Here is a 25,972-nt window from a genome sequence, read left to right on the forward strand (position 1 = left end):
TGACAGATATCACAGGTATACACTCCCCCACTACGCCACGCGGAGAGCTCTGCACTCCTTCCCCACGAGACACGGTCGGACAGTCTCCGAGCCGGTGTCGGGATGATTGAATGAGTCGGAAAGGAAAAGAAGAGACAAGCAATTGAGCCTGCAGACAGAGACTGACAGAGTCTGCAATGTTGCCGGCTGGCGGCAAAGTCATTTTCCCCGTGGCCGAATCCGGAAGGCAACAGCCAGGTGGGACGGCCATCATTGCTACCCCTCCATTTAAAGGCAAGACGCTGGCTGAGAAGAAATCTTTAAGAAATAAATAACAATTACAGAAAGAACAAAGAAATCATCTCTCCCATATCATCCTCAAAATGGCAGACGCCCAGCCCAAAGGCCCGTTCCGGCTCGTCACCGTCAACACCGCTCCCGAGCGGGCCAGGCGACTCATCGGCCGGATGATCGAGGCCTTGAAGGACCGGTACACCATCATCCACATGGACAACTGCGAGAGTAAGCAATAAATCCTACAACCTGTTCGCGAGTCAAGTCTGACGACTCTGCAGAGATCGAAGAAGTCGAGTCTAAGGTCAAGGAGCACCAACCGGACGTGCTGGTGAGTCAGCCGACAGTATACGTATACAGCGTTCAGCTGACTGATTGCGTCCAGTTCTGCGCCTCCATGTGGACTGCCGAGCAAGCAGCTGAAATCCAAGCGATAGCGAGACGTCTCCGCCCAGGGATCCGGACGCACGCGATCCCGCACGGCCTGCAAGTCGAGAAGGGGCCGGATGCGATTGTCGAGTATCTGGTGGAGAATGTGCCTCCATTGCTGGACCAGCCGCCGGAGAACTTTCTATAAAGCAATAAATAGAGGTGTCATTTTCTTGTCATTTTCTTTTTCTGTTGTACATTTCTGCATGTCTGTAGATTATGCTTATACTGCATATGCATGTGATATGCGCAGGTTTGTCTTAGACGCTTGATGTGTTCACGACAGTTGATAGGTCTGGATAGAAGAGAAGTCCAAATTGCGATTCGTCTGAAGATTTATCCGCATGAATGTACGGAGTACGAAGTACGCCGTACTGTCAAATTATTTAGTAGAATCGAATATATTCACACGATGATGTCATTTCATTTCTCAGTCGAATTAAATTTACCAGTGACCATATCGATGTGAACCTGCTAATATTATTTCCCTTTAAGAATGCTGGCAGACACTGACTTACAATATCTTAACTAGGGATAGGTGATTTTCAATTTTTTTTATCGTTTTGCTTGAAATGTAATTACAGTGAATTTCAAGCCATTTTGATTGAAATATGCAACTATAGCATTTTTAGTCAAAAATGCAAGGTCATCTTTTCAAAAAAAAATAAAAAAATAAATATTTCATCCGCTTTTACTGCTAATAGTTTCACGAAAATAAAATCCCTTTTTTCTTTTCGTAGTTACTGAAAAAAAGGGCCTTTTTTCATCTTCTGAAATTGAAATTACCAAGGTGCATCCCTAAATTAATTTTGTAAACTATGTAAAAGGCCTTACTTATCAGACAAGCTTATCATCACGTGGCCACGCGCCGGCGTCAGGAAATTGATTCTCCTCGACCACTACTCCATCAATCAATCCCACAGAATTTCATTTAAATGCACAAGTACATATCCAATTAGCCAGTACTTTTTTATATACTACTTTTTTTAATACTATTAATAATCATAATTAACCATGCCCCTCTTCTCCCGGGGTATAACCATCGCCAGCCACATCCCAGCTCATCAGAAACGATTCTTCTCCGCGGCCCAGTCGTTACGTGTCGACCTCGCCTATCAACTTTTCGAGCCGCCGGCCGCCGCCAAAGACAGCGGCCATCGACGCGATGGACGGCCTATCATCTTCATGCACGGCCTGTTTGGGTCGAAGCAGAATAACAGGAGTATCAGTAAGTATGTATTAGTCTGCGTCTTGATTTAGAGGTTGCAAAGGCTGGTCCGCTGATAGAGGGCAGAGTGTTGGCGCGGGACTTGAATCGCGATATTTTTGTCGTGGTATGTGCGTATACAAGTTAATGTACATGTACTGTACATGTACTGTACTTTGTACTGTCTCCTGCTTACACTGATTGAAAATCATATCGTCGATCATCCAAGAATTGCTGTAGTAACCTGTTCAGGATCTTCGAAATCACGGCAATTCCGCCCACGCCCCGGAGCACAACTACACCGTCATGGCGGAAGACGTCGAAAACTTCATCCGGCAGCATCGGCTAGAGAAGGCGGTTCTTTTTGGTCATTCGATGTTTGTTGCCTTCGCCAAGTTCTTTCCCCTACCAATTTCAGAAAGAATATAACCCGTCTAACATTAATTGACAAATCAGGGGCGCCAAAACAGCCATGACCGTTGCTCTGCGTTCACCTGAACTCGTCACCGGTCTTGTCCCCATTGACAATGCACCCGTTCGTGCTCGTCTGAGTGCCGACTTTGCCCGGTACGTCAAGGGCATGGAGCATATTGAGGCGGCCAAGGTGACGAAGCAGAGTGATGCAGATAAGATTCTGCAGGAGTATGAAGAGGTAAGAAGAAGAATCCTTAACAGATGAAAGTTGAATGCTGGTTTTTTTTTATTTTTTTATTTTTATTTTTAGCCTAGTCCAGGGTTATCCCTACCTCTTTCCCCTCTTGATGAATTCATCGCACTGAGAGATAATTAATTCATCAACCGGTTGACATTAATGCTAATACTACATCTAGTCCCTCCCCGTCCGCCAATTCCTCCTCACCAACCTCATCCGCGACGAGAACAACAATCAAACCCTCAAATTCCGCATCCCGCTCTCCATCCTCGGCCCCGCCCTCGACAACATGGCCGATTTCCCCTTCCCGATGCCCTTCTCTGACGAGTACGCCGAGGAGAAGGACAATCAAGTCAAATACGACGGACCAACGCTCTTCATCCGCGGTACGCGCAGCCGGTACGTTCCTGACACGGCTGTCCCGACCATTAAGCGGTTTTTTCCCCGCGCGGAGATTGCTGACGTCGAGGCGGGGCATTGGCTGGTTTCGGAGAATCCGGAGGCGTTTAGGCAGGGTATGTTTATTCCTTCCTTTCTAATCCATTCTTTTCATTTTCATTTTCCTTTGTTTTTCAACTCTTTCCCTTCTTTTAGTGTATCTATTCTGCTGTGGCTATCTGTCTCTCTCTCTCAGAGAGTCGAGACTTTGATCGATGACTTACAACGATACTAATGATTATATTTAATACCTAGCCGTCGTGAAATTCTTCCAAGAGAATGACGTGGAGTGAACGAACGGACGAACAAGCAAACGAACAGACAAACAACAAATTAAAGAAACACTTTATTATTCACTGCATACCTGCCAATTGACCTTTATTTATCAGTTACTATTTATTATTTATATATATGTCATTCATAGACCTACTTACTATAGAGCGGACTAGTACAGTGGGGTGGAGTGAGTGGAGTTAATGGACAGAGTTGGTACCAGTCTTTTATATCTTCTGTACTGTACAGATAAGATGGATGGATGAAGTGGATTGATTTTTTTTTAAAAAAAAAATTCACACCATATCGCCTTTTTCTTTTATCACGCTGTACTACATTACTATATATATAGGATTAATTATCGAGTGGTATCCTGCCGGACTGAGTGTGGCATTCAAATTTGCAGAATATTTATTTACTGGTGTAGTATCCTCTGATATCTCACCAGCACATTACAACCACGCATTGCATCATAAAGATACTGGATGTACAGTAGTTTATATATGTATTATTGAAAACTGAATCCGAGTCAGTACCTCCCAGCCCATGCGAAAACAATACGAAAGAGAGAATATATATACATTCTAACCATCAAGACCGATGATATATGATAAATGTATGTATGTACATAAATTCCAATTAAAATTAATATCTGCACTTCAAAAGGTGAGAATCCGTATGCATAGATGCTTGTTCTGCATCTTGGTAACATGTTCTCCCCAAGTCCTATCCGCCAACTGGCTTAACCCTCGAGGCGTGCCAATAAGAAAATTCCATCCATTCCCGCAAAGATATTCCCAGTAATATATTCCTGCGATGGTATCCTGCAATTATTCCGGTGAAGGTAAATTCCCACGACGCCTGGCCTGCTACACAAATCCCACTAACGCCTAGAACCCATGCACGCCGACTATAAACATGTATATTGTGCTCGACTAATCGTCCAGTGTGATCACCTGTGACGGATCGGATATCCAGTGCTTCTTCTTGCGCTTTTTCTTCTTGTGTTTCTTCTCGCTCCTGCTCAGCTGGGATGATCCCTCTTCCGGAACGGGAGAGGACCGCGCAGAAGGACTATTTGACGTCGCGCTTGCCTCGTCGTCGAACAAGGCGCCGGAAAGCAATTTGCGCTTCTTCTTTTTCTTCTCGTGACGCTTCACGACGCCGTTGGCTACCATAGGACTCACAAGGGGCGTATCAGACATGACAGAGGGAACGTCGTCCAACACTCCAGACGGTTGGTTTTGTTCAACCTTGATTGGTCGCAATGGCAAGGATCCCGACTCTTCTGCATTCGCTTCCGACTCAAATCGCTCGGCGATCATTTCCTTGGTCCGTTCAAGCTCCTCCAGCCGTGCCATCGCATCCTGTATTTCTTTCTCGCTCTTCTCCTTGAAATCGTCGAGCGACTTGACTAGTTCCTGGATCTGATCACCGACAGATCCTTCCATCTCACGAATTTGTCCGTACAACTTTTCGAGTTCGGCCGAGTTCGCAGACTGAATCTTCTCTTCCATCCCTTTTAAGCCGTCCGCCGTCCGAGTTCGGATCTCATCCATCTGCTTCGTAATAGAGGTGATCTGCTCGACCATACGATCCCGCTCCTGGTTCATTTCCTGGATAGTTTGGTTCATCTCCTGGATAGTCGTCCGTCTCTTCTCTTCTTCGGCTCGACTATTCTTTTCCAAGGAGGAAAGACCCTCTCTCATCGTAGCCATGTCTCGAATCAGACCAGGGACTTCGGTATCGAACCTGCGCTGTTGCGCCCCGACCTGTTGGGCCAGAGAAGCGTGCTGGTCTGCCAGACGCCGGCACTCGTTTGTGTAGTATGTACAGTTGTTGCGTATTTCCTCAGTTAGAGTCGTGCGAACAGCTTCCAGGCGGCTAGAAAGCCTGGAGACTTCTGGAATATTCATCTGAGATAGCTGCGTTCTTATAGCTGCGACCTGATCCACCACCATCTGCAATATCTGAGCTGATGGATAAATCTCCTGCATCGCTGAGATTGTCTGCCGAACGATAGGTTCCGTGGTTAAATGATTGTACCGAGTCTCCAACGATACAATTGCTGTCTCGACTGCCTGCAGCCTGTTATCGCGATGCTCGATAGTCTCTCGTAAGCCTGCGATGGACTCGCTTTGAAGCTTGTATTGTTTGTCCAGTTCCTCCGTTCGCGACTCTGTTGGGGCTATCAACCGATGCGAGACTTCATCGCAATCGGTTTTCACCTTTTCTATCATTGATTTTAGTTCTTCTTTCAACCTTTCCTCCGCTTTGTCTATGGCCTCCATTTGCAACTCATCTCTGAGAGCATGCACACCAAACAGCTCATCCAATTTATCCTTCAAAAAGGTGACCTTGGAGTCCAGCTCATTCGATTTATCCCTCAAGTGAACGACCGTGGATTGCAACGCATCATTTTTTGGGGTTGTCACGGTTAGTTTGCTGGTTTCGAGAATTTTCAGACGATTTTCAATGTCCTTGAGAACAACTTCATTGTCTGCCGCCAGACTATCAACAGAAGCCTTCGCCGATTTAGACACCTCCTCGATCGCTGTAATGCGCTCCTTCACATCCTCGAGGACATTCTCAGTCTTCTTGACAGCTTCCGTGGATGCTGCTGACTTTTCTAGCAGACTCAGCCGCTCGTCCAATTTGGAAATGCGATTGGGTGTTGTGGACGAAAGTTCGTCCATGTCAGTTTGGACCTTGCCAACTCGCTGTTCAAGCGACTCATAGTTTCGTCGCATTTCGGGTAGAATCTGCAAATTCGTTTGCATGGCCGAGTATTCCTTTTCCAGCTTGTCCAGTCGTCCTCGTGCTTCTGCAGAATACTTCTGCTGTTCAGAGGCTGATTCAATGTGGCTAGCGAGTTGATTGCCCAGTTGAGACAACTGGTTATCCAGTTGAGAGAACTGATTCTTGAAGTCGTGGAAGTCTTTCTCGTGAAAGGCAACAGTTTGCGCGATATCCTTCACTAGTCTGTCTACTGCCGCGAGCTTGCTGTCGAGTGATTTGGCAGCATCTTGGGCCGCTCTCAATGCTTCCATCTCCTTCTTCATCTCCAATACCTCTTTCTTTAAATCTTCGGTAGTTGAGAGAGCCCTCTTAGCGTCGTCTTGGATTTGGTCGACCTTCTTGTCAGTCACAGAGCCACCTTTAGAATGAGCATTGAGCATTGTCGCAACCGTCTGTTCTAGGACTCTGCGCTGACGATGATGACTGTCAAGTTTTTGTTCAATCAGAGACAGCTCCTTTGCCTTATCCTTGCGATTCTGGCTAAAAATTGTCTTCGTAGATGGGAATTGGGCCATATTTTTTGATTTTGTAAGATAGTCCTCCAGAACGTCATGGACCTTCTTCAATTTTGCATGCTCGTTTTGCGCAGTAGCGATGCCAGCGATTTCCATCGTCAACTGTCCGAGGGACTCGACAAATGTCTGCCCAAAGGACGTGGACGGTGAACCAGAGGCAGGGGGGCCATTTGCAGGTGGACCACCTGGCGGCGGCCTGCTGCCATCTGACGCGCCTTGTGGGCGTGAAGCAAGACGAGGATCACGACTCGGTGAAGTCGTTGTAATAGACTGCCCGTTTGGCCCGCCTGCTGACCTGTTTGGATCCAGTCTTGGATCCGTCGGTCTGGAGGCTTCGGCCATCTTGCCTCTCGAATTGAGTACCTAATAATTACTGTACTGTACGAGCCCCAGGCGGATGACTAAGCACAGTACAGCCAATCCTAAGTGCGACCGATAGAGGGGAGAAATGAGAGTGAAGCATTAGATAACAGAAAAGGATAAGATAGCCAGACGCGCATCTGTAGTAGTGTTGTGATCACAGGGGATCGTTGCCCAGCAGTGGGCGTTCACAAGTGGGTTGCTTGTTCTTTGTTGGGTCAGGAGTAGCACGCAGTGGGCAACAAAGCTGTGAGCAAAGGCAAGCCCAAACCATAGTATGGGCTCACTTCAAGTCACCCCGAAGACTTCAAATCAAGTTCAAATCAAAACGACGGGATTTGCACTGGGGAAAGAAAGAAACGAACGTTGGTAAACATGGGCGTCCACAACAAACTCCACACTGCGACAGCTGTTGCTGCAGATAAAGAAAACTATCGTGTGATTCTGCCGGGCGGTCGGAAAGGCGGTCAGCCTTGTAACTTGGCTACCCGCCTTCGCAGTAGGTGAAGCTTTTCAAAGACATCGACTGGCACCAAATCCGAGCAGCTCTCAGGCAATCTCAGTGATCTGGACCTTTTCCAAGAGCTTCTCTATTTCCCTCAGTCACGATGACTGCTGTGAGTCGACCCTGAGATGCCTGTGCGCGTCCATCGCTCAGCTAACCCGTAAATACAGCCCATTTCCACCATCTCAGAGAGCAAGGAGCTCCGAGGCCTCAACCTGATCGCTGCTCATTCCCACATCAGAGGCCTTGGCGTCGATGCCGACACACTACAGCCAAGGGCCTCATCCCAAGGCCTTGTCGGCCAGGAGAAAGCCCGTAAGGCTGCCGCCGTGATCCTGCAGATGGTCAAGGAAGGCAAGATCGCCGGCCGCGCCGTCCTCATCGCAGGTCCTCCCAGCACCGGTAAGACGGCGATCGCAATGGGCATGGCTCAGGCGCTGGGTCCTGATGTGCCTTTCACCACCCTTGCCTCGTCGGAAATTTTCTCTCTGGAGATGTCCAAGACCGAGGCTCTGACACAAGCCTTTCGCAAATCGATTGGGGTGAGAATCAAAGAAGAGAGCGAGATCATCGAGGGAGAGGTGGTGGAGATCCAGATTGACCGCAGCGTTACTGGGGTATGCAAATTTATTTCTCTTTTCACCGATCATGACGTGGCTGTGCTGACTTCATACAGGGCAACAAACAAGGGAAGCTCACGATCAAGACCACCGACATGGAGACCATCTACGACATGGGGACCAAGATGATCGACGCAATGACCCGAGAGCGCGTGACGGCAGGAGATGTGATTTCCATCGATAAGTCGTCAGGCAAGATCACCAAGCTGGGTCGTTCCTACGCGCGGTCGCGTGACTACGACGCCATGGGCCCAGACGCCAAGTTCGTGCAGTGTCCGGAGGGAGAGCTGCAAGTCCGCAAGGAGATTGTGCATACTGTCAGTCTACACGAGATCGACGTGATCAACTCGCGAACCCAGGGTTTCCTAGCCCTTTTTTCGGGTGACACGGGAGAGATCCGTAGTGAGGTCCGGGATCAGATCAACATAAAAGTGGCCGAATGGAAAGAAGAGGGCAAGGCGGAGATCATCCCCGGCGTGCTGTTCATTGATGAGGTTCACATGCTCGACATTGAGTGCTTTTCCTACATCAACCGCGCATTGGAGGCCGAGCTCGCGCCGATCGTCATCATGGCCAGCAACCGCGGCAACACACGGATCCGAGGGACGACGTATTGCTCTCCGCATGGTCTCCCTCTCGACTTCCTGGACCGCGTAGTCATCGTCAGCACGCAGCCTTACACGGCCGACGAGATCCGACAAATTCTGGCAATTCGCGCACAAGAGGAAGAGGTCGAACTGTCCCCGGACGCGCTGGCCCTGTTGACCAAGATTGGGCAGGAGTCCGGTCTGCGATATGCCAGCAACATCATCACGACATCGCAGCTGCTCTGTGAGAAGCGAAAAGGCAAGGAAGTCAGCATCGACGACGTCCAGCGCAGCTACCGACTATTCTACGACCCAGTGCGCAGCGTCAAATTCGTGAACGAGTTCGAGAAGCGGTTCATCGGGGATGCAGGCGACGTGAGCCTCTCAAACGCCAACGGCGATGCCATGGAGATCTCGTAATGATTCTGCGTGTGTCTCTACTTTCTAGAATTGCAAGAGCTTTTATGTTTTGTCATGGTTAGAACGGCAGCGTTGGTTTACAAAAAGTAACGTTACCCTTGTTGCAATTTTTCCCCTTCCTTTTTTTCTTACTATTCGTGACTTGATTTGTTCCATACATATGATGTACGATATGGCTGGCGCGTTAGTGAAATTGTTTCTCTACCAATGGTTATGACTTGTGATACAGTATCAGGGTTGTGTCTGCAGAATGCAATTTTCGCTGGTTTCATTTCCCTGCGTAGCTCGCTCAGGTAGAAGAGTATTATTCCATACAGAAAACAAAAAAAAATACAAAAAAAAAAAACACGTATACTACTGTACATATAGACTAGACTAGACTTGCGTCCGTCTACGTGAAAGCAGCCACTCGAGTCCACTCACTGGTGGGATCGCCTGCTCTCCGAAACTCGACTCCTTCGCCAAAGTATCCCGCATCGCTCCACGACTTCATCATGGTGCTGTCGTACGGGCCGTGCGTTTGACCACCGTCGCGGGCATCGGACCAGCGATATTCCCACATTGTTGTACCTGATGCCTCTGTGTTGAGGCCAGTGTCTTCGCCGTTGTCGGCTTGCGGCGGATCGATCCATTCCTCCCCTGTCTCTCGACGGTACTGTCGGGTCAGCATTTCCCTCTCGACCTCGTAGATGTCTGTCTGGCCTCTGGTGAGGAGGAGGTCAGCAGCGCCGGTGATGGCGTCGATAGCTTGCTTTCGGGCAGCTTCTTCCGGGTCGTCATCGGTCATCTCAACATCTTCAACCGCGCCGTTGCTGTCGCGACCGTTGGTCATTTTCGATTTTGGCTTGTTCCGATGCTTGGTTTGCCATTTGGGCTTCTTTCGAAGACCCTTCCCGAGTCTGGCCAGCGCTTCCAGCACCGTTTCTCCCCGCTGAAGGTGGATGATCAGAGTCCTCAATAGATCGGCGGTCAGGATGCTGTCGTTTTGTCGATCCTTTTCTCGTCGCTGAGCGTCTCGTCTCTCGGCTGCTTCTCTGGCCCGCCGGATGTCTTTCTTCGAAACCCCTTCCAACCAAGTATCGTGGATCGCGTCTGGATCCGCCGCTTTGCGTATGTAATTTCCTTCTTCATCGAAACGGCCCTCCTCCTGCTCTGCGCGCATGTTGAAGGCATCCAAGAGCGGCGCGTGCGTCTTCTTTGCGCCAGCGCCCAACTCCGCGTCCATGCCTTCGTCTAGTCGTGCGCGCTCCTCGTCGGGGACATCGCTTTCGCTTTCGCTCTCGTCATCTTCCACCACGTCTGGTCGGCTCAGGTCTGCGCGGACACTGTGTCCACCGCGTGAGGACGCCACTTGGCCCTCGATCTCGTCATCGCGCAGGAAACGGACGCTCTTCTTCTTTTTCCGTGCCGCCTCATCCTCATCCATCTCTTCTGCTTCAAAATCCTCCTTCAGCTCAGCGAACATGTCATCATCATCCTGCTGTTCTTTTTTCTGCTGCTCGCGGTTGGCCTTTGCCTTGGCCTCCGCTCGCGCGTCAAACCCTTCGTTTTCGCTGTCGGATTCGTAGCCGTCGATGTTGACCGCGTTTCGCCGCACACCTCGCCTACCGCGACCGATCTCGTCCGCGTCCAGGATGGCATCTTCTTCCAGGGCATCAGGAGCAAGAGAAGATGGGTTTCGTAGGTCAAATCGGGGCTTCTTCGAGGACGATGGGCCGTCAAAGTCATCATCGTCTGCACCTAGGCCGTGATGGGTGCGAGCAAAGTCCTCGCCCGCACGCTTGGGGCGTACGGAAGGCTTCGACATGGCTCACGTGGGGTGAATCAACTTGTTTCAGACGTGAGACGTAGATTGTAGCAATAAGACGGATAATTTTGAGGGAAAAGTTATGGGTTGTACGGTATGTTCCTCTGTTGACAAGATGAATCCGGGGTCGGGTCGGAAAATCATGGAGGAGCTTAGCTTAGGCTGTCACTTGCGTCACCGAAGGCCAGCTCTTCCACATGTCAAGTGAACAAACCCCGTTTACTCTTGAGAACTCTGACTTGAAATCTAGCGCGTTTATCGCAGTCTGGTTTTGTTTCAGTTCTAACTAAACTCTGAGAAGTCCGCGCGACTTCTGTTGCTTGCCACCTCTAACCTGCACCACTTCCCCGCACCAGTTCAACGCACTGCGAGCGATAAGATTCTGCCACAATGGTGCTGTACATAACTGCCCCTCTAGTGCTATGTCTCCTTGCTGACCATACCTGATCAGTTCCGCCCCGGATTCTGGGACGCAGATCCCATGGACGGGGTGCTGGGCACCGCCATGCGCTACGGTGCAACCACTCGCCGCTTCGACGAATACTACCGCTGCTATCCTGTTGCGATGCTGCCAGGACCGGAGAGGGAGAACGTCAACCACGGTGGCAAGGTCATCATGCCGCCAAGCGCGCTGGATAAGCTGACACGGCTACACATCACGTACCCGATGCTCTTTGAGCTGCACAACGGGGTCAGGGGGAGAATGACGCATGCGGGCGTGCTGGAGTTTATCGCAGAGGAGGGGAAGATCTATCTACCATTCTGGGTATGAATGCTGTTGACTGTTGTGGTTCTGGCCGAATTTAACGATGTTTTGTGATGACAGTTGATGCAAACGCTTCTTCTCGAGCCGGGCGATCTGGTGCAGGTCAAGTCGACCGATCTCCCTCCCGGACGGTTTATCAAGCTTCAGCCGCAGTCGACATCCTTCCTCGACATCAGCGATCCCAGAGCCGTGCTAGAGAACGCATTCCGCAACTTCTCCTGTCTCACCAAGGGCGATGTGTTTACGTTTGCATACAATGACCAGATCTACGAGATGGCCGTGTTGGATACCAAGCCGGAGAACGACAAGAATGCCATCTCAGTCCTGGAAACGGATCTGGAGGTGGATTTCGCGCCCCCTGTAGGCTACGAGGAATCGCTGAGAGCGAGTGGCACCAGCACACCGCGGAGCGTGGCGGCAGCTGCAGCTCCGCCGGGAGGACTGCTCCATTCTCACGGGACCATGGCCCAAGCCATCAACTACGCTGCCATCGCGCCAGAGTCCACCGATGCAACGAAAGGCGCCAAAGCCGTGTCGTCCAATTTCCTTACGGGAGGGCATCGTCTGAACGCGAAGAAAGGCAGCAAGGCGACAACCCCGCAAGCGACGACACCTGTGGCGGGAAGTTCAACTAACCCCCAGCACCCTCCGCCAACTCGAAGGACGAATGGACCGCAACCGCTACGGTTGCCACCCAACAAGCTCTTCTTCGGGTATGCCATCAAGCCAGTGCAGAAACGCGACGAGCAGGGTCGCGTGATTGAACAGGCAGAGAAGTCGCGGTTCCAAGGCGCCGGCCAGACGCTTCGAGCACGAAAGAAGGGATTAGGCAACTCCGGGACGCCCACGTCGGGAAGTGATGTAGAAAATCAAAAGGATCTGAAGAGTAAAGACGGACGCACTCTAGGAAGCTCTCGACCAAGTCGGTAGAAGCAGTCCCATCGTCCTGTCGTCCTGTCTTATGATGGAAGAATGGGAGGATCTACATGGAGCCACTTACATTACAGTATATCTATGAATGAAGCATGGCAAGGGTAGGCTGGCTGGCGTTCAGTGATATTCTTGATGACACTTTCGATGTTTTTTACAGTCTGATTATGGAATTGTTCCAACCAGATTGTCTACGTCTATCTTATTGAAGACTTAAAGGGACGCAGATCTACGGTAGTACTGTAAGCAAGCAGTCACGAAATAGTAATACCCAGACTTAACCAGTAATGAATTATACCAGTAACTGATCTAATGAATGAATGATGAATCTTATCTTCCAATCGGCCAGAAGAAAAGAAATAGACATCGACACAGGCCTTGATTGATTTATTAATATCATCCCTCGAACGTTCCCTACAGGACAGTTTAAGTTGAATTAGCTGTGGCTCTGTGAGTCGTGACTGGAGCTCAATAATAATGCTGCTTGCTTACCTAGTAGTTACTAGTGGGGAAGTTGTGGGGAATTGTTTACTCAGTATTGTTCCTGAACTGAACCTCGGTTCACGGGCTTTGACCCATAACATAACCATCATCAATCACTACAGTAATTCATTCAATTCAGCAGGAATCATTCGAGGACATTTCCTGATACTTTCGTTGTTTTCTATTCATCCAATCATCATCATCGTATCTGATATAGATTTTTTTTTTGCCTTCTTTTTACTTAGATTGGATTTGATTTACCTGCATCTGCATCTCGACCTCGTATCTTTTTCTCTTCATATACGTACTGTACAGCATATATACAGTATATACGTATATGCTTGTTCACTTGTCTTCATTCGCGTGCTACGAGATACCCTTTGCTGTTGATTGATTGATTGGTATATTGGAGATTCTGCGACTGAACTTGACCCTGCGAACACACATCATATTCACATTCACATTCAGAGGGTTGGTTAACTAACCGTCTTATCATTGAGAATTCTTACTCAACCTACTTAGTTACTGGCATCTACGAAGTATCTTCGTTTCGTGTCAGCATCAGTGACATCATCGTCATCATCATCCTTGCCAGCAAAGAAAGAACCCGATTATTTCGGACTTTTTTTTTCATCAAGCGATTATTACTACTTACTTCTCTACTACCTATTCATCCAAGTTTCACTGTTTATTTATTTATATCGACTCATCAGTCGGTTTCGGAGTCATACAAGTACGGTCTACCAACCAACCAAAATCAATGAATATGGCTACAAAGCCCCCATCATCAGCAACAGCAGGAGCAGGAGCAGCAGACAACCCCCTCGCGCCTTTCATGCGTCTTGCACGGAACGTCTACCTTCGCGAACCAACAACAACCACACCAACAGACGACGCCGACACTGCTCCACAAACAATCATCATCGCATTCTGGTTCAGCGCTCCTCCACGCGCACTAGTCAAGTATGTAACCGAATACGCACGCCTCGCGCCCTCAGCGCGCATTATCTTCCTGCTCAGCACGGCTGCTGATTTCTGGCTTTATCCTACTGCGTGCACGTGGGCCCATCGGCGGCGGATGAGGGCTGCCGTTGGGGCTATCCATTCCTCTATCACTGCTACCGCGACAACTGGAAACAGCAGAAAGGTAGAGCCAGGTATATTGATGCACATCTTCTCCAACGGCGGCGTGTTCACTGCCGCGCATCTGCTCCTCGCGTACAAGCATATCACCGGTTCCGCGATGCCGGTCTCGGCGATGATCATTGACAGCGCCCCCGGGCGGTCGACGCTGGCGCGCTCAGCGAAGGCGCTGTCTTTTGCGCTTCCTCGGACTGGCCTCCTGCGCCCGTTAGGCATGGGGGTTATTTACTTCGTTCTGATTGTCAGCTGGCTCTGGCGGAAGATCACGCGGGCAGAGGATACGGACTCCCTCGCGTTCACGTGGGCGGCGCTGATCGACGAGCGACTCGTCTGCAGTGGCGAGGGCGACGGCAAGAAAGGCACGAAGAGATGCTACATCTACTCTGACACGGACGACTTGATCCCCGCCGCGGAGGTGGAAGAGCATGCTGCCGAGTCTGCAGCGGCAGGATGGCCCGTCGAGCGGGAGAAGTTTCTCGGTTCGCCGCATGTGGGACACATGAGGGCTGATTCGGAGCGGTATTGGGGGATAGTTAAGAGATATTTGAGAGAGAATTAGCAGGTCGCAGCAGCAGCTGATGATGGTCCTTTTTTACTATTACTGGTTTCAACCAGTATTGATTTAATTCCCAATCTGAGCTGCTTCTAGCTTCTAACCTATTATCGCTTTCTCTGTTTCTCCTGAAAAACAAAATGAGAACTTCACAATCAGACAGCATCCCCCAAGTCGACTGCTCAGACATTCACATATCCCGAGTGAAAGGCCACGTCTTGGTAATGATTGAAAGCTTCGCGCTCCTCTTTCGCCCTCCGCATGAATTCCAGCGCCTCTTTCACCGTCCACGGGAATTCGCCCTCTCTCTTCAGAAGCTTTACCTGCTCGTCCACTGTCAGATCGGACAAGTCCCCCCGATGCACGTTCTCCGCCTCATCCTTCCAGTCGAGCCGCTGCGGGGGCACGTTGGCCGTCGAGATGATGCGCATGTTGGGGTCTACCAGCATCAGATTCAACGCCTTGCAATATCCAGGCTTGCTGCGATCCTTGAGCCTAATGTCGAGCCGGTGCTGCAGGATATTCGGCCACGTGACGGCTCGACCCTGCTTGCAGGTGATGCCTCCGATCTCCTGGACGGCAGGTTCGTTATTCGACAGTCCAAAGACATGCTCCAGCCAGACGGAGTCGCCCGGATCATAGATGACATCCTGAAGCGGTTCGATGTCAGATGCCTGGCGGAATAGGACCCGAGGGTCCTCGACATTCTCGAGGTTGAAAAAATAGAGTGCTGATGCACATATGTGCTCGTTCTACGGACAGTCAGCAGGCTTATCTCTGGGAGGGGAAAAGGACTGGACACACCATTTGGCCTTCAACATGCCAGTCGGTTAGAACCTCCGGACCGTCAGGCTTCAGCGTGAACTGGAGTATTCTCAGAATCACCTGCAGACCCCGACCCCCATACTCATTTTTGAGATCCATCTGCGCCTCAATCCGGTGCTTGTTTCTCTCGTTCGGTGGAAGCTCCTGCGCCAGGCAAACCGGGGTGGCGATGGGCGCGAATTTACCCGGCTCGGGCTGGATGGTTGTGTAAAAGCCTTTTCTCCAGTTGTACATCCGGTCTTGAAATTCGTTTTCAGTCTCCTTCGTTGTCTTCCGAGGGTATTCTGATGCCTCTTCGCTCGAATTAACCTTTTCATATTGCGCTTGGCTGTACTCGATCCGGGATCGTGAGTGCAGCATATCTTTCAACGGCGTCAGGCTCACATTCCACATCCCGATGACTTTGTCGAGAACCTTTTCAACGATGCGGTACACATCCCGGTGATGGATCGGATGCACGTTGTTGATATAACTGGCGATATAACAACTGCCATCCGTTCGGAAAAGCACGTCGAAAGGAAGCCACTGAATATTCGAGCTGAACGGTTTCACATCGACATCGGCCCGTGAAGCGATCCTCCAACTCATGTCGCTACGTTGAATTCCGGGATCTGCTGGGATTGCGATGATTTCGCCTTGCCCAATGCTGGAAATCGCGTCATCGAGTCCGATGACTCGGTCCCGAAGAACACGGCTTCGCCCATAGACCAGGGGGAAGAATGAAGGATGGACGTAGTAATCCCGTCCCACTTCGCTGGTTCCGAGGTGATATCTCAGCGCATATTCCGACATCTTCTCCAGAGGTTTTATGGCCTTCTCAAGGGCGTCTGCCACGCCTAGGAGGAGCGTCGAGTCCGACTTGACGACGTCTCCGTTATGGATGTTGACGGCGTCGGTGTATTTGGCAATCTTTGCCTTAAACCCGAGCTCATCGATGATCCACCTGAACATTAGCTCGCTGACGTCTTTCCCCCGAGCCATTACATCGTTCTTCCAGTTGGCTATATACGAGTCGTCGAATATCTACAACCGTCAGTTTGAAGTCATGCTCGTGTGAGGGTTTTCCACGCTTGCCTTCGAGGTCCAGTTCGGCAGATCCGTGAACTGGTCCATAAGGTCCATCATTGTTACCTCGCGGAGCGTGGTAAGAGGCTGACTATGTGAAAAGTTGAGTTTCACTGCAATCCATAAGAAAACAGCAGATCAAATGGTACCATACTTGATGTATCCCCTGTCAATATCACGATCATCCAACGCTGAAGGGAACAATGAACGATGGTTGATTCCATAGGCATCCTTGGTCTCCGGGTTGTAATCCAGCGGCAATCCAAACCCTGGAAGCTTGTACCGGTTCTCAGGCGCTGAAGGAGGGAGAACCGTCTCGCTTCGAGGGACTGCTTCAAACATTTTCACAGATGGATGGACCTCAAGGAGTAACGACCAAATTAGAGGGGCTATCCTCTGTCTCAAACGAATAAGACTATTATCCAACAGTTAGTCTGCCAACAACTGTCGAAGAAAAGAACACATCTCTTACTGTGGAGGAAAGGAAATAGAAATATAAGGACAGTCCCTACCTAGATGGTTATCTATCTACCGATAGAGGAGAGATGTACTCAACTCATCGACCAGCACAAAGATCTCCACCGGCTGATGGATTATATATTGTCCTCGTCATTTTCTCTGAGGCTGGTCGTGATGTATATGGTCGTATGTATAAAAACAAACTTTCCACGGATCAGTCGGCAACCTTCGCCCTTTCTTTTCGATTCTTTCCTACGCCAGCGTAGGTCTCTCTACCAGAGGCTCTTTCCTCTTGACGTCAATCTTGCAAAATGATAGCCTGTGCGATCGGAAGATAATTGCGCGGCCAATGATGTGTCTAGATACCTATACATCTGTTGGTTAGGGTTGTGTCGCCACCCCAGCAAAAAGAAATAACAAAACAGAAAGAACATAAATAATAAAAACAAAATTACCATCCAGAATGTTCCGGTTATCCCAACTGTTGTATTGCTGGGAGGACTAAAGTATGAGGCACCATAAACATGCAATTGTTCTAACCCGTAAATGCTATGTACGTGAATCATCACGCTATGCTATGTACAGTAAAATGCCACCATATAAATACACAGAAACAAACGTATGCAAGGTATCGCCATGGATGATAGGATAGATTACTTCCCCCTCGACTCCGGAAACTCGTCTTCTAGCTTCAACCGGGCAGTAACGTTCATGCTGAACAGCTCTTGGATCAGCAGTTTGGCCGCGTAGGGTATGGTCATCTTCACCACTCCCCGTGACGACTTGCACCGCTGGCACCAATTCAGATAACCCATAAACCCGCAGTTCTCGCAGACATCGACTTCGTGCTTGTCAGACGAAAGCATCAATCGCTCGAGCAGAAGCTGGCTTGTCCCATAGGCAATCAGACAGTCACGCTCCATCTCACCCAGACGCAGACCACCATCGCGCGAACGACCCTCCGTGGGTTGGCGGGTAAGGATAGCGCGAGGTCCACGGGCACGGGAGTGCATCTTGTCCTGGACCATGTGCTTCAATTTCTGATAATAGATGGGCCCGGTGAACACATAAAACGGTAGAGGTTCGCCGGTGATGCCGGACGTCAGATAATCCTTGCCACCGTAGCTGAACCCTTTGTCCACCAAGATGGCAGACATCTCCTCCACGGGACTACCGCGGAATGCCGTTCCATAGCCGTGTTGACCAGACAACACACCAGCCTTGCCCGTAACAAGCTCAAGCAGCTTTCCAACCGTCATTCGGGACGGGAAACCGTGAGGATTCATGATAATGTCAGGAACAATTCCCTCGTCACTGAATGGCATATCTACCTGCTCTGCGATAATGCCGACCACACCCTTCTGTCCGTGGCGAGAGGAGAACTTGTCGCCCACTTCAGGCCGACGAGTCTGGCGAGTCAGCACCTTGATGATCTGACTCTCGCCTTCGGTAGTGGAAATCATGACCTTGTCAATGTAACTGGGATCCATGAGTTTGTAGGTTTGGGGAGTTGGTGTATATGCGACTGGTCTACCCGCATCAGAACCCGTAATCCCAGACGAAAAAGCCTGCTCCGGAGTATACTTGTTGATGTAGACCTCTCCGGCGCTGACTTTTTCACCCACAGCGGCCAGACCATCGCTCTCGAGAAGCTGATGCTTTCTGATCGGCACGCCATTCTCATACTCCGGTCCCACGAGCTTGTCCTTTGTGCCATTCGAGTAACTCTTCAGGTTGGTGACGTACTTGCGGAAAACTTGGCAGCGTCCAAAGCCTCGATCGACGGACCCCTTGTTCAACACCAGAGCATCCTCGATATCATAACCGGAGTAACTCATGACTGCAACCGTCGCATTTTGTCCCGCTGGAAGCTGGTCATACTTGACAAGCTCGATGGTCCGCGTCTTAACCATAGGCTTCTGCGGATATACCATGAGGTAGAGTAGGGAGTCAATACGGAGGAATTGGTTTGAAGCAATTGCACCGATAGCTTGTTTACCCATTGCACATTGATACGTGTTCCGAGGTGACTGGTTGTGATGAGGATACGGAATGAGTCCTGCGACAGCCCCAAGAATGGTGAAAGGTTCGATTTCAAGATGTGTCGTAGTCTCGTTGATGTCTTTCTCGTACATGGCGATGTTGGAGTCGTTCTCTTCGTTCACGTCGAGATACTCAACTAGACCTTGAGCGAGAAAGTCATCAAACTGCATGGATCCGTCACGGAGCTTTTCGAGGTGGTGCGCCTCGACCCGAGGTCGGCCGTCCTCGACAACAATGAGAGGGCGGCAAATCCGGCCATCATCGGTTGCAATATGGACTGCACATTGATGATGATTGATGTAAATACTGACAAACTCGGATATCCGGCCCATGCGCCGCAGTCTGCGGAAAGAATTCAGGAAATGCTTCGGCCGTCTGGTAACCGCAATAGGCGTTCCATTTATCGATATGATGTAGGCGCCAGGGCCGTATAATTCCCTGCCACCCACAGTTCTAATGTCCTCTGCGCCTAGCATGAAAACCAGCTTCTGCACCGGGCCTTCTTCGTCATTTGTCGTGATGTGTGTCATCAGCGCCAAGTTCTTCACCAGACCACAGGCTTCACCCTCGGGGGTATCAGACGGGCAGAGCATGCCGAACTGGGACGGTTGTAGTGCTCTCGGTCCACTGACCTTTCTGGTCTTCTCAAACTGACTGGATATCCGGGTCATCATCCCCAACGCGGCGATGTAACTTAGCCTACTCAGGACGTGAGTAACACCGGCGCGTTCCATACGGAAACGCTTCAAACTCCAGTTGCCGGTCGAAATAGCACGATTCATTCCCTGCGTGATGTGATTCCCATGCATACTTATGACACTCCATGCGTCGAACGCCTCTGCCCGTAGACGTTTCGTCAACACTTTGTCGATATTCATCTTGATATCGAAACAGAATTTCTTGAACAGGTCTTCAAACAGGAGAGCAAGAAGTTGGCCGGCCAATTCCAGTCTCTTATTTCCGACAAAGTCGCGGTCATCCACCATACCGGGATCATGTTTCGCCATCAAAACGCGTCGTGCCATATGAGCAACATAGACAGCCTTGAGCCTGAAGTCCATGTCGTGCACCTCGACGTGGGAGATGATCACGGATGAGATAGCCTCAATAGCCTCCTGGACGTGTGTCCGTTTATAATTGGTTTGCTTGCTGCGGTTGATTTTGATCTTAGATCCGATCCAGTCAAGCGCCTGCTGTTGGGTGTAGATGTTGTGCTTGATTGCCTCTTCGAAGTTGATGGCAAAATCTTCCTGGTAGACCTTGTCCACTCCCGCAACGAGAAGCAGCATTTCTTTGTCGGAATTGACACCCATCGCCCTCAGCAAGATAACCAGCGGAATGTCCTCGCTGAGCACATTGTGTTTCAAGTACAGCTTGTCCTTCTTAAGAATGACATAGCTCTTCGACTTGCGTTCGTTCGACGAACTAGTAACGGAGGCCTGCACGATTTCTTTCTTAGGATCGGTTTCCACGATGACACGGTTCTTGCTCAGCTGTTCCTGAACCAGAATGACTTTCTCCGTCCCATTCACGATGAAATAACCGCCCGGATCCAGCGGACATTCGTTCAGCAGGTGCATTTCCGCGGGGGTTTTGTTTGCCAGGACGCATTTGGAGCTGCGCAGCATTACCGGCATGCGACCGATGGCCACCCCTCTTCTGATGACTCGCTGACGAGCACGGACGTATTCAAAATCGACCAGGATCGGAGCCGCATAGGTCAGGTCACGAAGTCGGCATTCGTTGGGAGTTACAGTGGCCTCAGAATCGAATCCGACGTCTTGTTCATCAGGACGGCGTGGGGAGCCCAGGTAAATGTCGGTAAACCTGTTGCAGTGAAGTGGCTGTCAGTGTCTAGAACCAGTGGGACAGTGCAAAATTTAAAGGGAAAAAGCATACGTACTTGATGTAAAAGTGGTGATCAACTTCGCTGCGGATAGTCGAGCTTGCTTGGACGATCTTCTTCAATTGCACTTCCACGAAGTAGTTGTAGGAATCGATATGCTGCTTCACAAGTCCCTTGACCTTCAAAAAAGCTGGAAGTAGATTCCACTTGTCACGGGCAGTGTTGATGGGATCTGTAAGCGACTTGTTATAGTAGAAAGGCTCCAGGACCGCGTCGAAGGGGTCGACTTTTTTCGGTTTACGGGGACGCGACTGGTCATCTCTCTGGTCGTGTTGATGATCTCCATTCTCTGTCGGTTGCGCCGGACCCGCCGGTCGTTTGGGCTGAGCGAGGCGCTTTCGCTTCTGATCAAGGCCCTGAGCTTTTGCGGACTGAGAATTCTGCGAACTGTCAGAACATATACTCTAATGCATATCAAGAATTGAGAAAATCTGGGTGAGAGCTAATTACATACCTCTGGGAGATGGGGCGCAGATGCTGCGAGATCGGTCGCAGCCTGGGGCCTTTTGCGTGGAGGCATTGTCTCCAGCAGGTCGCAGACTTCTTCTTCAGGAAGAAATGTCTGCGATGTCGCAAGTGGCTGTGTTTGGTGAGCTGTGGCGATGGCAGAAGATAGAAATGAATCTTTATATGCGGAGGACTTTTTTGAGGAGGGGAAAGCGGCGGGACGGGACAGCTTAGGTAATCACTATCACCGGAGCTTGGATAACGCTAGTCCTATTCCGGAAAGACTCCCCTGGTTCGGCCTGGCCTCGGCCTTACCTAAGAGGGAAAGGGCCATTCTTGACCGACATTCACTCTTGCCAGCCACAACTTTCCAACGCAAACAAAGCCCATTCATTATTTTCACTATCGATTTCAGAAATACCCCCAGGCATGCAGCCCTGTAGATATGTAATTGTCCTGATTGAGGTTATAAAGGAATATACCCCATACATGACGTATGTTTCTGTACATCGTGGGCGCTTTACAGAGCAGAATTAATATCTATCTGCGCTCTTGCTTTTTAATTATATCATTAGTGCTTCGTTTTTCTTAGGGCGAGTAAAATGCCCCTCGGGCCTCACACGGCTCTTGTTATAGGTTGACAAGGACGAGGTCTCACAAAAACTCGTGTAGTACTCTCACAAGATCAATATGAGCTTCTTGAGGCAAGTAGATCTAACTGTAGCTTCACATTCGAGCCCAGATAGCCATTCGCGCACACTGGTCGAATTCTCAGCAATCCTTTCATGGGATTGAGCCTTCCTGAGACATTGAAGTTCAACAGGGACACGGTCTAGAATTACTGCCAAACAGACATAGGGCGAAATTCGTCTTGTATGTCTATTCTTTCCTTTCTCCCAAACTGCTCTCTAGTCCACATTATGAAGATCCAGGGCATGCAATATGTGCCTTGAATGCGCCCTGGACTTGGTTGAATTGGGCAGCAATGAGCAGCACTGCCAGGTACACACCATGTACCTGATACCCCTGTAACCGGTAAAAACCTCACAGAGTGTCCCAGGGGAAAGGTACTCTGTACTCTGTAAATCTGTACAGTTCATCAACCTCGTGTCTCCATATGACAGGGTAACCGCATATGAAGAGTGGGGACCCACTGGCTGACTGTCACTACCGAGTGCCAGCTTGTATGATCGGGACGAAGCTAACGGTTAGTCGGGTCAGCCATGCAGGTTGCAACTACTTGCAACTATGGAGTAGTGACAGGTACTCCCGGAGATACGGGCAAGTGACTTCCTTTTAGTGTTTGCCTAAGGGTGCCACGAATTCTCTGACAGCAGGGCAAAGGGCACAGACGCGGCCTTCAGCGATGATGACACTGTAGGATCCAGCTTCATCTCATATCTTCTTCGTTTTCATAGATCGGACAACGGTAGATCTCAGACTGCAAGTGCCGCAGTAGAAGCGATGTTTCAGTTTCAGAACATGTCCTTTTTTTTCACCCAGTTCTTAAGAGGCTTCTGACTCGACGGACGTATTGCCAGAACGCATATTGTCTGCGATTGAATGTAAGTTTGGGCCGGTTTGATAGACTTCTGGACTTTTTGGAAGCCTGCAACATCCCGCCTTTGGAGCACGCAAGTCAAGGTCGTCTTAGCCATTGGGTAGTCTCCAGACAGTATCCAGTCTTAGAATAGGAACAAACATCCGCCTAAGCAGAGACCGGCATATGGTTTGCATTCAGGCAGCCGGCGATGAAGCCGTCCACTCTGTTCGAGCATGACTTTTGGTTTGGATGCAAAGTAGCACAGGCTGCACAGCTGTCAATCATGCCCCGCATCAACACTTGTTTGACGCGGTCCATGAATATGCTGGCATTGCTTGCAGATAGTCGGCAGATAGGTATCCGCCTCACTTATCCGGATGCTTTCCGTTGAACGTTGAGATTGAGGTTCGAGAAGAATTTGCTAAATTCTATAGTTGTCAAAACAATGCACAAGTCATTATCCTGAAGGCCCACGCCTTACTTTTCGTCGACTTTGCAATGACTGTTATCGGCATTACTCCAATCAGGATCGATATTCCCGGCCAACAGCACACCAATTAGGTCGTCTCTTTGAAGACACCTTCTCCATGCTGTGCTGTTCCATGCCTGGCAATTTTTGTAAGCTAGAAATTCGAAAGCACCGTTCTGTGGAGATCGTTAAGCGAGCAAGCCTTGGGCCTCCTTGGAGACTCACGATTTTGCCATCAAATGACGGCATGCGGCATCAAACCGGCGAATAACGGATCGGGGCCCAGGCGGCCTCAGGAAATAAGCGTGCGGCACTAATCACATTCACGGCGCGGGGAGCAGGGTTGACGATTCGATTGTGATGTCGGCAGCTGCAGTAGCGCTGCAGATTTGGGGTCCACAGGATGCAACTCGATCATTGGTTCAGATACCGATGGCCTGCGAGCATGAAACGTGCTCTCTCAACTTGGCGGAGATGCAGAACGCGCCCAACGACCCCATTAATTATTCTTCAGTTCCCATCCACCAGAGTCCAGCGGCTGCAGCCGGAGAAGATGAAGCGTAACAACCTCTGGACGTTATGGATTCAAGAATCGCTGCTAGCTGCCATTGAGATCGACTATTTTGAGTCCAGTTCGCAGCGTCTGTCTCCCCCACAAAAGTGGCAGAGGATGCGGCCCTGTTTGCCGGTGGGGAACATGTCGACAAGGTACTCCGTACTCCGTACAGAGTACTCCGTAGAATGAGAGTCAAACTCACAGATGCCTTGCCAGGCAATCGATCAGCACTTCAGCACCCAAAGCACCTGGGGGCCTACACCGCTCCCGCGGCAGTGCCAGAAACAAAACCAGCCCCTCCGTACAGTACGCGTGGTATGGCAGACTCAGACGACGTCAATGGACCGAGCTCAACCATTCCCAGCCTGGACAATTATGACTCGGAGTCTCGACGACTCGAGGGCAGAGAGTGTTGCCCAGACGTGGCATTTGGAGGTTCCTGTTCGCTAGCTGGGACGCAGCACAGACATTAGGGCAGCGTGGATCCCCGTATCACTATCACGGTATCACTGACGCCCAAGGAATGGCGGCGCCTATTGGGAGCCTTCCGAGACCCTCTTGTCTACCGCGACGGCTCCAGTGCGGCCCAATGTTGCCGGGCCAATCCCGCCCTTCCCAGGAACGCTGCAATGGCCCTCCAACGCAACCATCGCGATCCTCCTGAATCTGATCCAAGGGACGACGCCGTGTCGCGAACCATACTTACTGTATATGCTTGCAGTCGCATCGCATTCTTTTCCACTTCCACCGCCGGTGAGCACGCGTTGTCTTGGTTATTTGGGATTTTCCTTTGTCCTTTCTCTCTTTTTTTTTTTACCTTACTAATTGAATTCCTCTCATTATCGCCACTTCATCCATGCAACGAAAGTACTCCCTACAAATCGATGAAATCGAGACATCACCTCCTTTCGGTTAGGTGCTTACTTCGTGCTGCAGATTGAACGATCTGGTTAGTTGCACCGTCCCAGCATGCATCTGTAGGAACGCGGAGCAACCAGCGACTGAGCCGCCATGCCGCTGTCATATCGATACTGGAATTACATTCTAATCAAGGCACCGGGTAGAGGATTGAGATCCCTGCAGCTGCACGGACTCTGGCTGGTATCCTCAATTAGCGGACGTCGTGGAGAGCTCGCATTCATCCAGCAACTCGGCTCGATTAAGATGTTGACCAGATGAATAGCTTCTGGAACTTGACAGCAGGGATAGGGTAAATTGACCGTTTGGGTATTTCGTCCAGTAATCAAACCAGAAGTACCTTTCATCCTTCTGTCCTACTGTAAAATCCATGTGCAGAATGACAGCCCAGCCAGTCGGAGAATTGGACGAATGGATTTTCACCGTCTCGGAACAAGACCAGCTGGAGTCCACGATATTGGCGAAAGGAGGTGTCCATGCTGTTGGAATCATCTCATACGTAGGTACTTATGAGGTGTACCAGTATCTTGTCTAGTTCGAGCAAGGTCGAACCTCTCCCCGCTTTAGCTGCCTGGTGAACGCCAACCGCCCTCTAGCTTGCCTTTCGCTACTTCTGTCCCTCGTTCTCCTCCCCTTTCTTCTTCTTCCCCCCAGTCCACCTCCTGTACAATATATCACATATTTCTTATTTCTACGAGAGCATTTGCGTCCCTTCGACACCATCCATCCGTTTCTTTTTCGGGAGCTTCCCGCAACTCGACTGCTGTCGAGGCAGCCGTAAGCCTCCCCACCACCCGCCGCCCGGCACTGCTGATGCAGAATTGCAGGTCCAGGGGCCGCCCCGTGAACAGGTCCCCTCTGACCGACGAGATACCCGCGACAGACCGATGTACAGCTTCCCAGACGCACCGCTGCAGTAGAATTCGGATCTCCCATCTGTCTCGCAATCGTCCTGCCTGGGATACGAGTGAGTGCAGAGCA

The 25,972-nt window shown here is 50.2% G+C and overlaps 12 protein-coding genes across 12 annotated transcripts; 7 read left to right on the forward strand and 5 right to left on the reverse strand.

The window, feature by feature from the left end:
- Positions 1–362: 362 nt before the first annotated feature.
- Positions 363–850, forward strand: VTN77DRAFT_1534 (uncharacterized protein; the record flags this gene model as incomplete). Its single annotated transcript, XM_069417276.1, has 3 exons — positions 363–501; positions 555–604; positions 659–850. The coding sequence occupies 3 exons, from the start codon at positions 363–365 to the stop codon at positions 848–850; spliced, it is 381 nt and encodes a 126-aa protein (XP_069280023.1).
- Positions 851–1,716: 866 nt separating this feature from the next.
- Positions 1,717–3,292, forward strand: VTN77DRAFT_1535 (uncharacterized protein; the record flags this gene model as incomplete). The annotated part of the gene is made up of 6 exons (XM_069417277.1): positions 1,717–1,934; positions 1,997–2,036; positions 2,162–2,286; positions 2,366–2,561; positions 2,740–3,076; positions 3,255–3,292. 6 exons carry the CDS (start codon positions 1,717–1,719, stop codon positions 3,290–3,292), a joined length of 954 nt encoding a protein of 317 aa, XP_069280024.1.
- Positions 3,293–4,207: 915 nt separating this feature from the next.
- VTN77DRAFT_1536 (uncharacterized protein) lies at positions 4,208–6,928 on the reverse strand (the record flags this gene model as incomplete). The annotated part of the gene is made up of 1 exon (XM_069417278.1): positions 4,208–6,928. The coding sequence occupies one exon, from the start codon at positions 6,926–6,928 to the stop codon at positions 4,208–4,210; it is 2,721 nt and encodes a 906-aa protein (XP_069280025.1).
- Positions 6,929–7,554: 626 nt separating this feature from the next.
- VTN77DRAFT_1537 (uncharacterized protein) lies at positions 7,555–9,078 on the forward strand (the record flags this gene model as incomplete). Its single annotated transcript, XM_069417279.1, has 3 exons — positions 7,555–7,563; positions 7,622–8,068; positions 8,128–9,078. The coding sequence occupies 3 exons, from the start codon at positions 7,555–7,557 to the stop codon at positions 9,076–9,078; spliced, it is 1,407 nt and encodes a 468-aa protein (XP_069280026.1).
- Positions 9,079–9,469: 391 nt separating this feature from the next.
- Positions 9,470–10,885, reverse strand: VTN77DRAFT_1538 (uncharacterized protein; the record flags this gene model as incomplete). Its single annotated transcript, XM_069417280.1, has 1 exon — positions 9,470–10,885. One exon carries the CDS (start codon positions 10,883–10,885, stop codon positions 9,470–9,472), a length of 1,416 nt encoding a protein of 471 aa, XP_069280027.1.
- A 390-nt stretch (positions 10,886–11,275) lies between these two features.
- VTN77DRAFT_1539 (uncharacterized protein) lies at positions 11,276–12,581 on the forward strand (the record flags this gene model as incomplete). The annotated part of the gene is made up of 3 exons (XM_069417281.1): positions 11,276–11,278; positions 11,337–11,651; positions 11,712–12,581. The coding sequence occupies 3 exons, from the start codon at positions 11,276–11,278 to the stop codon at positions 12,579–12,581; spliced, it is 1,188 nt and encodes a 395-aa protein (XP_069280028.1).
- A 1,243-nt stretch (positions 12,582–13,824) lies between these two features.
- Positions 13,825–14,766, forward strand: VTN77DRAFT_1540 (uncharacterized protein; the record flags this gene model as incomplete). The annotated part of the gene is made up of 1 exon (XM_069417283.1): positions 13,825–14,766. The coding sequence occupies one exon, from the start codon at positions 13,825–13,827 to the stop codon at positions 14,764–14,766; it is 942 nt and encodes a 313-aa protein (XP_069280029.1).
- A 134-nt stretch (positions 14,767–14,900) lies between these two features.
- On the forward strand, positions 14,901–15,446 carry VTN77DRAFT_1541 (uncharacterized protein; the record flags this gene model as incomplete). The annotated part of the gene is made up of 1 exon (XM_069417284.1): positions 14,901–15,446. One exon carries the CDS (start codon positions 14,901–14,903, stop codon positions 15,444–15,446), a length of 546 nt encoding a protein of 181 aa, XP_069280030.1.
- An 85-nt stretch (positions 15,447–15,531) lies between these two features.
- On the reverse strand, positions 15,532–16,566 carry VTN77DRAFT_1542 (uncharacterized protein; the record flags this gene model as incomplete). The annotated part of the gene is made up of 1 exon (XM_069417285.1): positions 15,532–16,566. The coding sequence occupies one exon, from the start codon at positions 16,564–16,566 to the stop codon at positions 15,532–15,534; it is 1,035 nt and encodes a 344-aa protein (XP_069280031.1).
- A 51-nt stretch (positions 16,567–16,617) lies between these two features.
- VTN77DRAFT_1543 (uncharacterized protein) lies at positions 16,618–16,992 on the reverse strand (the record flags this gene model as incomplete). Its single annotated transcript, XM_069417286.1, has 2 exons — positions 16,618–16,741; positions 16,805–16,992. 2 exons carry the CDS (start codon positions 16,990–16,992, stop codon positions 16,618–16,620), a joined length of 312 nt encoding a protein of 103 aa, XP_069280032.1.
- Positions 16,993–17,762: 770 nt separating this feature from the next.
- Positions 17,763–21,578, reverse strand: VTN77DRAFT_1544 (uncharacterized protein; the record flags this gene model as incomplete). Its single annotated transcript, XM_069417287.1, has 3 exons — positions 17,763–20,979; positions 21,056–21,438; positions 21,513–21,578. 3 exons carry the CDS (start codon positions 21,576–21,578, stop codon positions 17,763–17,765), a joined length of 3,666 nt encoding a protein of 1,221 aa, XP_069280033.1.
- A 2,492-nt stretch (positions 21,579–24,070) lies between these two features.
- VTN77DRAFT_1545 (uncharacterized protein) lies at positions 24,071–25,188 on the forward strand (the record flags this gene model as incomplete). Its single annotated transcript, XM_069417288.1, has 4 exons — positions 24,071–24,225; positions 24,290–24,388; positions 24,595–24,826; positions 25,138–25,188. 4 exons carry the CDS (start codon positions 24,071–24,073, stop codon positions 25,186–25,188), a joined length of 537 nt encoding a protein of 178 aa, XP_069280034.1.
- Positions 25,189–25,972: the final 784 nt, after the last annotated feature.

Source organism: Rasamsonia byssochlamydoides (genome assembly GCF_041956645.1).
Source record: "Rasamsonia byssochlamydoides strain NRRL 3658 unplaced genomic scaffold VTN77scaffold_13, whole genome shotgun sequence".
Lineage (NCBI taxonomy): Eukaryota > Fungi > Ascomycota > Eurotiomycetes > Eurotiales > Trichocomaceae > Rasamsonia > Rasamsonia byssochlamydoides.